This window comes from Cuculus canorus, chromosome 6 (assembly GCF_017976375.1).
Source record: "Cuculus canorus isolate bCucCan1 chromosome 6, bCucCan1.pri, whole genome shotgun sequence".
In the NCBI taxonomy this organism is placed as follows: Eukaryota; Metazoa; Chordata; class Aves; order Cuculiformes; family Cuculidae; genus Cuculus; species Cuculus canorus.
Window position 1 is genome coordinate 2,026,633 of NC_071406.1, and position 9,007 is coordinate 2,035,639.

Below are 9,007 nucleotides of genomic sequence, written 5' to 3' on the forward strand. Positions count from 1 at the left end.
ACAGCAAAACATTTCTCCCTAAGATCTGGTCTCTGGCAGCTGAAAACTTCCCCTCATCCAGTCGCTGCCTTCCCTGATCCAGAGCCCCTCCCCAGCTTTCCTGGAGCCCCTTTCAGCACTGGAAGCTGCTCTAAGGTCTCTCTGCAGCCTTCTCTTCTCCAGGCTGAACAACCCCAACTCTCTCAGCCTGTCATCATAGCAGAGGGCCGCCAGCCCTCAGCTCATCTCTGTGGCCTCCTCTGGACTCGCTCCAAAAGAGCCATGTTCTTCCTGTGCTGAGGATTTCAGAACTGGTTGCAGGGCCCCAGGTGGGATCTCACCAGAGCAGAGCAGAGGGGCAAAATCCCCTCCCTCCCTGCTGACCCCACTGCTTTAGATGCAGCCCAGGACGTGGTTTGGTGTTTTGGGCTGGGAGCACACGTTGCCGGCTCATGTTGAGCTGCTCATCCCTCAGCACCCTAAACCTTTCTCCTCAGGGCTGCTCTCAATCCTTTTTCTGTCCAGCCTGTGTCTCTGGGATTGCCCTAACCCAGGTGCAGGACCTTGCTCTTGTTGAACCTCATGAGGTTCTCACAGCCCCACCTCTCCAAGCCTGTCCTGGTCCCTCTGGATGACACCGCTTCCCTTCAGCGTGTGGACTGCACCACACAGCCTGGTGTCACCAGTAAACGTGCTGAGGGTGCCCTCAATCCCTCTGTCCATGTCTCCAATAAAGATGTTAGACAACACTGGTCCCAATACTGATCCATGCGGAACGCCACTCACCACTCATTTTATCCTAGGAAAACTGTTAACAAGCACCAGATGGGGTGGAATAAGGGAAACCGAAGAGCTGCTCAGACAACAGTTGATGGGTGAATTTATTACTGAGTGAGATTCACGTGGCTGTAGCACCTCTTGCTGTTTAGTGCATGCAAAGGCACGGATTGATGAGCCATCAGCTTGTATGTAACTAAGAAACAGTAGCGGGTCTGGAGTACTTTTAGAGAGTGTGTATTTTTGCAGGTAACAGTCTTAAACTGTTGATGAAGTCCGACACCTTGAAAAGAAAGGGGAGAAAAAACAGGCAAAGGTATAAAATGCTGTGGATTTCAGCTGCACCTCACTGACAGGTGCTGAGAAGTGAATCCTTAAAAAGGAAATAATGGAAAATTCCTATAAGGTATTGCAGCAAGAGGGTTTGGGTTTTAAGGACATGGAATCGATATGAGATTTTCAGCGACATTGACAAGGTGAGAGAATTGGGGTTGTTCAGCCTGGAGAGGAGAAGGCTGCGGGGAGACCTTAGAGCAGCTTCCAGTGCTGAAAGGGGCTCCAGGAAAGCTGGGGAGGGGCTCTGGATCAGGGATAGGATGAGGGGGAACGGTTTTCAGCTGAAAGAGAGCAGATTTCGAGTAAATATTAGCAAGGAGTGTTTTGCTGTTCCGGTGGGGAGGCCCTGGCCCAGGGTGCCCAGAGCAGTGGGGGCTGCCCCATCCCTGGAGGGGTTCCAGGCCAGGTTGGATGGGGCTTGGAGCCCCTGAGCCAGTGGGAGGTGTCCCTGCCCATGGCAGGGGGTGGCACTGGATGGGCTTTGAGATCCCTTCCAACCCAAACCATTCTGTGATTCTATGACTTTAAGGCACCCGCTCCAGCCGCACAGCAGCCCCGGGGCAGGCAGGGGCCGGGCTGGGGCGGGAACAGACAGCCCCCGCGGTGTCCCCCGCCCTTCCCGTCCCGCCCCGCCCCGGGCCGGGCCGGTCTCTGGCAGGAGGAGGCGCTGTGCTCCCGTGTCCCAGCGCTGGGGCGGCCGCGCCGGCACAGACCGTCGTTTCGCTTTCACTTTCCTCGCCGAGGACTCGGCGGCAGCGCCATGGCAAGTGATGGGGGAAGGGGAGGGGAGAGAGCGGCAGCAGGGAGACGAGGGGTGGGGGGGTGGAGGGGACCTCGGGGATCGGAGGGTCAGAGAGGCCCTCCAGGGATGGGGCAGCCCCCACTGCTCTGGGCACCCTGGGCCAGGGCCTCCCCACCTGAACAGCAAAACATTTCTCCCTAAAATCTCATCATAATCTTCTTCCTTTCTGGCTAAAGCCGTTCCCCTCATCCTGTCGCTGCCCTCCCTGATCCAGAGCCCCTCCCCAGCTTTCCTGGAGCCCCTTTCAGCACTGGAAGCTGCTCTGAGGTCTCCCCACAGCTTTCTCCTCTCCAGGCTGAACAACCTCAACTCTCTCAGCCTGTCCTTGTACGGGAGGCATTGCTCTGCTCTGTGTTTACAGACATAGAAAGATCTTTCATAGCTGGAACTCCAGCACCTCTTACATTAGCATTTAAGTTCCACATTTATATTATCGGGATAAAGCAGAAATGAACGAGAGAATGTGAGAAAGTGCGTTACGCTTTTCCAGACGCTTCTTGAAAGCAGCTTTCTCATAAAAACTGATACTTTAAACATTACAGATCTCTGGGTATGTCAGTAAATATTGACAGAACTTTGTCAGCAGAGATTATGAGTCAGCTCTGGCCTCGCATTTACACAGCAACTTCTCATTCATTATTAAAAACATAATCCCTTCTAGTCTATAAAGTTCTCCAGCCCTCGGGTCATCTCCGTGGCCTCCTCTGCACTCGCTCCAACAGCTCCGTGTCTTCCTTGTGCTGAGGACTCCAGAACTGGACACAGGGCTCCAGGTGGGGTCTCACCAGAGCGGAGCAGAGGGACAGAATCCCCTCCTCCCTGCTGGTCCCGCTGCTCTGGGTGCAGCCCAGGATGTGTCTGGCTTTCTGGGCTGCCTGTCCCTGGCTTGGGTTCCTCACTGAAGGAATCCCTGGTGCTCAAGCAGCAGCCCTCCTGGCTCTCCAGTGAGTTGAGGGCAGCAGCAGCTCTGATTCCCTTCTCACCACGACTGATATTGCACATTTTTTAATAACAGATGGGGTCTATGGGTATGTCTTCATTTCTCTCTCTCTTCCCAATGTCGATCTGTATGGTGTATTTGCCAAGAACACCAAAAGCACAGGACCCTATGGCCACCAGCAAGCTTGCCTTGCCCCATTCCTCATCTGCCCACCTGTGTCATTGTGCCACCTTCTGCTGCTCTGCATTTCTGTCCAGCAACAGCCACAGACTGGTTTTGGAAGTGATTCTACACCAACAAACTCTGTGTTCATGGGGCTTTTTCTGACCCAGTAGCAGACAGGAGTATTGTTCCAAAATACCAGCTGGCAAGGTGCGAGGTGCTGCCTGGCAGCCGAGTTCTCCCACTTGCACCCGGGCCACATCGGCTGCATGAAGCGTGAGAAAATCCTTCCTAGAACTCCATCCGTCTTGGAAGCAGCCTGTTTATATTCTCTTCATGTTGTCTCATTAGTGCAGAAACTTGCTTTCACACGAACATTGCCACCAATGTAATTGCTTAATATAATTAAAGCTCCTGGCTCTTTACATTTGATGGGTGATAAAGAAAAGGCTTCGTGTCTTTATGAATTCAAAGCTTGCATGGTTGCACAGTGGCGTTGAATTCGTCTCCTCACTCCCTTCAGAAACACTGCGGTGGTGGTCCACGAGAATTTGGATGGACGTCAATGAAGCATTCGCCCCCAGCATTCTGCATTCTGCAGGCTTTGTAGCTGCTGTGCTGGCCCTGATGATTTATGCAGCCCAGGTCCAGAAGAAACTTTGTAAGAGAAGCCTAAAGAATTCAGATGGAGTGACTGACTGCAAGTACAGGCATTCTGAAGTTACAGTTCATTCCCGTGAATGCTGCCATGCAGACATCTACATTATTTACTTTCTTCCAAAAAGTCAATGTACTGTTACAAAATTCACCGTTTACAGTAATTTTTGCCTTGATATTCCCAGTGAAATGTCACTGTTTATGTCCATGTAATAAGAATGGAAAGAAAATATGCTTTGCTTAACAAGACATCGATGCAAATCGTATTTAGGATGGGTTTCATGTTTTCAGCATTGGGAGGTTTGGCTCTGATGAAAATCATGTGTGTAGTTGGTTGTTTTATGCACTGCGAGTCTCAGATGGCTGGGATTATGTTCTTCCAATTTAACAAGGTTATTCATTCAGTAAGCAGAGAGAGATGAGGCAGAGCACAACCCGAGATCCCAGCTCTTGTGAACCTGACAAGTAAGGACAGTCTGAATCTGATGATTCTGCTTGGAAAAGACAGTCCCTACTGAACAACGCATGGGATTAAAATGTTTCATTCCTTTCAGACTTTGAATATCAGAATCAGAGGAAACACCTCATCAGTGTGACAGTGGACTTTTTATTAGAGAAATTGTTATATTTAGTTCAGATTTTTACTGCTCTAAGGAAAGAATATACCGAAAGGGTGTAAATTACACAAGAGCCGGGCTGGTTTTTACTGCAAGGTAACGTAAAGGTGCCTGAAGGAGTCTGGCATTGCTGAAATCTGATTCAGCAGCCCTTTTAATTACCTGCTACATGCGTGTTGTCTATGCAAAAGGAAGGGGAGTCACTTCAGGGATCTAGTTGCATCTGAGTAACCTCCACAGGAGGCGAGCGGTGCTCCTTGTGTTTACAGCGTGCCCTGTCTCTATGTGCAGGCAACGGGACAAGCGGCTAAATCAGCAAGGACCGTTGTCATCTGTGGTGTTCCAGACGGCCTCCTGCACGACGACATCATGGCTGACATCCTGATGATTCACTTCCAAAAGTCGAAGAACAACGGTGGGGATGTGGAAGAAGTGGTGTATCCAACAAGGGAAAAAGGAGTTGCCTATGTAACTTTTGAAGACAAAGAAGGTATTTAGATTAGTAAACTATAGGAAATACAGGCCTAGAATGTTAACCCTAAACCAAATGATTTTCAATTATTCCTTGATATGAAGGTTTTGTAGAACTGAGAGACTTAACATTTCTCTTTTCATTAGTCACAGTTTTAGGATCTTTAAGCTCCCTTCCAATCCAAAACATTCTATGGTTTTATGATTTCTCCTCAGTGAAGTCGTGACTCTGGACAGGTTTTGTGCAAAGCATTTGTTATGTTTGTTTCTAGGAATAAATTTGTACCACGAATAACAGATATGGTGTTTGTAGTCAGGCCTTTGAGAATAAATCGCTGTCAATTAGTGTTCTAAGAACACCGGCTTCTGCAGCTCTGTACAATTTTGACTAATACATGAAATACTAGGCAAGAGCATTGAATGGCCTCTGTGTGTGTATGGGAAATGGGTAGGGAAAGCATCAAAACACCCATGAAGTGTTCCACCATCAGACTGGCAATGGCGCATTATCTTAGAGTGATAGAACAGTTTGGGTTGGAAGGGACCTTAAAGCCCATCCAGTTCCAACCCTTGCTGTGGGCAGAGACACTTCCCACTGGATCAGGCTGCTCAAAGACCCATCCAACCTGGCCCTCAACACCTCCAGGGGTGGGGCACCCTCATCATGAAGAATTTATTCCTAATGTCTAATCTAAATCTGCCCCCTTCCATTTTAAAGCCATTCCCTCTCATCCTATCAGTCCGTGCCCTTCTAAAAAGGCCCTCCCCAGCTTTCCTGTAGCCTCCTTCAGCTACTGGAAGGCTGCTATAATGTCTCCCCACAGCCTTCTCTTCTCCCAACCTGTCCTCTTAGCAGAGGTGCTCCAGCTCTCAGATCATCTTCTTGGCCTCCTCTGGACCCAATCCAACAGTTCCATATCCTTCTTATGTTGGGGATTCCAGCACTGGACACAGGATTTCATGTGGGATCTCACAAGAGCAGAGTAGAAGGGGAGGATCCCCTCCCACACCCTGATGGTCTCACTGCTTTGGGTGCAGCCCAGAGCACGGTTGGTTCCTGAGCTGTGAGTGCACGGTGCCGGCTCATGTCAAGCTTCCATCAGTGAGCACCCCAAGTCCTTCTCCTCAGGGATGCTCTCAATCACATCGTCCCCCAGCATGTATTGAAACCACGTATTGCAACAAGTCTTACTGAGCAACAAGTGAATCTGGCTTTCTCTTTAGTTGTAGAGAGTGTTGTGAAGAAGGATGAACACCAGCTGGAAGACAAGAGGTTGTCCAGACGCTATCTGCTGAAAGTAACTCGCTACTGTGACAACGTAAGCTCCTTCATAATGTATCTGGTTGTACTTCCAGTGCTGTGTTAACTGTTATTCAACTTCTCTAATTCAAAATCCTAGGTCTTCAGCTCTGTCACAGCTGTCCTCAATGTGTCTGTTTTCCAAGATAATTTTGTTCTGGAAGATCTGATACAAGAACTTAAAAGAAAGAGCACAGCTCTGAGCTTCGGTCCTTTGCAATCCAATGGGCACATTTCTGTTCAAGGGTCATTTCCGGCAATGCAATTGCTGAGAGACTTTCTCTTGCTAAAAGCAAAATCCCTTTCAGAGAAGGACAAAAGAGAAGAAAGGAAATCCCATGAGAGACCAAAGACAAGGCTACAGCAACACAGACTTACCGCGAAGATGAAAAATTCAGTTCATGATGCAGATGGGGAAAAACACATGGTTGTTCTTGACACAGATATTTATCACTACATGAAGTCCTTTTCTCCCAGGACACTCCTCATGAGTGATGATGTTGTAATTTCTGACGTCACAGATGGTGATGTAACTACAGTATACATTGAGAGTGGTGGAAGTGGGTCTGATGCTGGACAGGTATTAAGAGTCAAAGAAAAAATTGAACAACAGTCTTTAAAACTCCATAATACTTTACGTAAAGAAAGGATTTACTTTGAAGAGCACGTCAGAAATGAAAAGCAGAGATACAAATGGGCATGCGAGAGTCTAAAACCCCGTTACCCTCACGTTTTGATCATTCCTTACGATACACACATTGATGTGATAGGGAATTCTTCCCAGGTTTTTGAATTTACAAAGGAAGTGAGCAGTAAGGTTCAGAGACGGTTTCAATCCAGCTAGAAAGTTAGTGTTCATGCTTTTTATGTGTTGTGCTTCTTGTACAGACTGAGCTGGTGCAACCTGTACTCCTCTGTTTCACTGAAGGAATGTCGCATTTCTCCCACTCCTGGCTGGGAAAGGTGGACAAGCCCATTCCTGCCGAACATTAAATTAAGTTCAGAATAGGAAACAGATGATCTCTGTTATCTCTCATGAGCTTAGAGACCAAAGAGATTAGACCTCTTTTGTCCAGATACAGCCACCTTTTTCCTTTTATTAGCTGCATTCTGGACATATGCATGCTCATTGTCTATCAGGAAGCATATGATGAGAAAAGAGGGGTTTTGAAGGAGTTCTCATTATCATAAGATGTCAGACTGGCAAAGCTGGGGAGGCCAACCTGATGGAAAATACTGTGCTGAAGCTGAGTTGTGTTTCCTTGTGCAAGCAGATGATCACTGGAAAAGGGAATGGTGGGTTTTTCGGTTACCTTTGGCTGCACCATTAGTTGCTTTCTAAGTTCAATGTCTTGGAGCACTACAGTTCCCTTTTGTTAGAAACTGTGCAAATGCCCTCGGACAGTCAGACTTTGATAGTCTCAAGGTATATATAGTTTAAAAAACACCCTTATATATATTGTTTTGACTTTAAAGAGCTATCAATATGTTACCTGTTTATGTCTATCTTGCCTTTCATTCTGGGGTCAAATGCTTACAGCTAAACATGAAAGCCTGTTACAGAATTCCACCTCACCCAGTAAAATTAGGGACTAAGCCTGTCCACAGGAACACAGCAACTTTGGTGTGGTTTTAGTTTTTTAAACATAAACTTTATGTCTGTTACAAAGATCCAAGTGCCCACCCTAATCTGGGCTTTTTATAAAATTAATGTAGGAAAAAAAGCTCTTATTTCGTGATATCGCGGTGTTCAGAATACTTTCTCAAAACATCCAGTGCACCGGCTCATTTGCCTTCTGTACGGGAAAAGCTTTATGTTTTTATGCCATTAAAGAAGTAGTTATACAAAATACCGTGTCTGTGCTGTTTAAACCTACCCACAGACTTTTGGTTGAAAGCCCAAACCTACAGCCTAAGAAATGCTTTAGGCATTTCCTTGTCATGCCTGATTATCATTGCAGTTATGCCAGTGGAAGATAAGGTGGTTACACTGGTGCCAATGCTGTGGATTAAAGTATGACCTCAAAGTAGGGAGATGGTGAGCTTAAGTACTTTGCTGAATTGTGGGAGGGAGAAGTATTTAATGGCTTAGTCTCTTCTAAGTTCCTCTGTAGCCAGTGGGTTCAGCAAGAGGAGTGGGAGATGGGGCTGCAGATGGGGTGCTTGGAGTCAGGCCCTGGAATAGCCCCTCCTGCTCCCAGCCCTCCAGCACTGAGTTGGTTTGGGTGCTCCTGTAGAGCCTGATTGGAAGGTTTTCCACCTTCTAAAAGAGAAAATCTTCTATGAGAGATAATCCTTTAGTGAACTTAGTGCTTTTTTCTATGGTCTGGATTGATCTTCCCTTCTTTTTTCTGAGGAGCTGCATTAGTATGGAGCATCGTTATCTATGATTTTCTGATTCAGTGCATTAGTATTTCCTGTTCACTTCACCAGATATTTAGGACTAGACTGGTAAACCAGTGACACTGGTGCTGGTTTGATTACTGAGTGGTTATGACTGGCTGGGTGTCGCTTTTTGAGTCAGGCTCGACATCCGAACAGTTTGCAGCGCTGGTGTGGGTGTTATTCAGGTCCTGTTGCCTTACATCAAGTCATTTGGACCTAATGATTTTCAGTCAAAACCTGAAAAGCTTGAAAACATCACTGCTGGATAAAATTTATTTGCTGAATCCTGGTTTGGTCATCACAAAATCATAGAACCGTGGGATGGTTTGGGTTGGGAATGACCTCAAAGCCCATCCAGTGCCACCCCCTGCCATGGACAGGGACACCTCCCACTGGCTCAGGGGCTCCAAGCCCCATCCAACCTGGCCTGGAACCCCTCCAGGGATGGGGCAGCCCCCACTGCTCTGGGCACCCTGGGCCAGGACCTCCCCACCTGAACAGCAAAACAATTCTTCCTCATGTCTAATGTAAATTTCCACTCTTTCAGCTTCAGTTTTAACAGCTCCTCTCCTGCTTCCCTC

General features: G+C 47.5%; 1 protein-coding gene across 2 annotated transcripts; it reads left to right on the forward strand.

Moving 5' to 3' along the window:
• The first annotated feature begins 1,761 nt into the window (after window positions 1–1,761).
• Window positions 1,762–8,756, forward strand: RBM43 (RNA binding motif protein 43). 2 transcript variants are annotated; one of them, XM_054070661.1, is made up of 5 exons: window positions 1,762–1,855; window positions 3,520–3,657; window positions 4,562–4,760; window positions 5,966–6,060; window positions 6,142–8,756. In XM_054070661.1, the coding sequence occupies exons 2-5, from the start codon at window positions 3,631–3,633 to the stop codon at window positions 6,883–6,885; spliced, it is 1,065 nt and encodes a 354-aa protein (XP_053926636.1). In that variant the 5' UTR covers window positions 1,762–1,855; window positions 3,520–3,630; the 3' UTR covers window positions 6,886–8,756. The 2 variants fall into 2 exon arrangements, with proteins under 2 accessions (XP_053926636.1, XP_053926637.1); XM_054070662.1 differs by lacking the exon at window positions 1,762–1,855 and having other exon boundaries at window positions 1,974–4,366.
• The last annotated feature ends 251 nt before the right edge of the window (window positions 8,757–9,007 follow it).

Excerpts from the sequence above, each read along its gene's own strand:
- RBM43 (XM_054070661.1), top strand. The coding sequence starts at position 3,631 with ATGCAGCCCAGGTCCAGAAGAAACTTT. Across the intron at positions 3,658-4,561 it reads CCAGGTCCAGAAGAAACTTT|GCAACGGGACAAGCGGCTAA; the intron begins GTAAGAGAAGCC and ends CTCTATGTGCAG. Across the intron at positions 6,061-6,141 it reads TAACTCGCTACTGTGACAAC|GTCTTCAGCTCTGTCACAGC; the intron begins GTAAGCTCCTTC and ends TCAAAATCCTAG.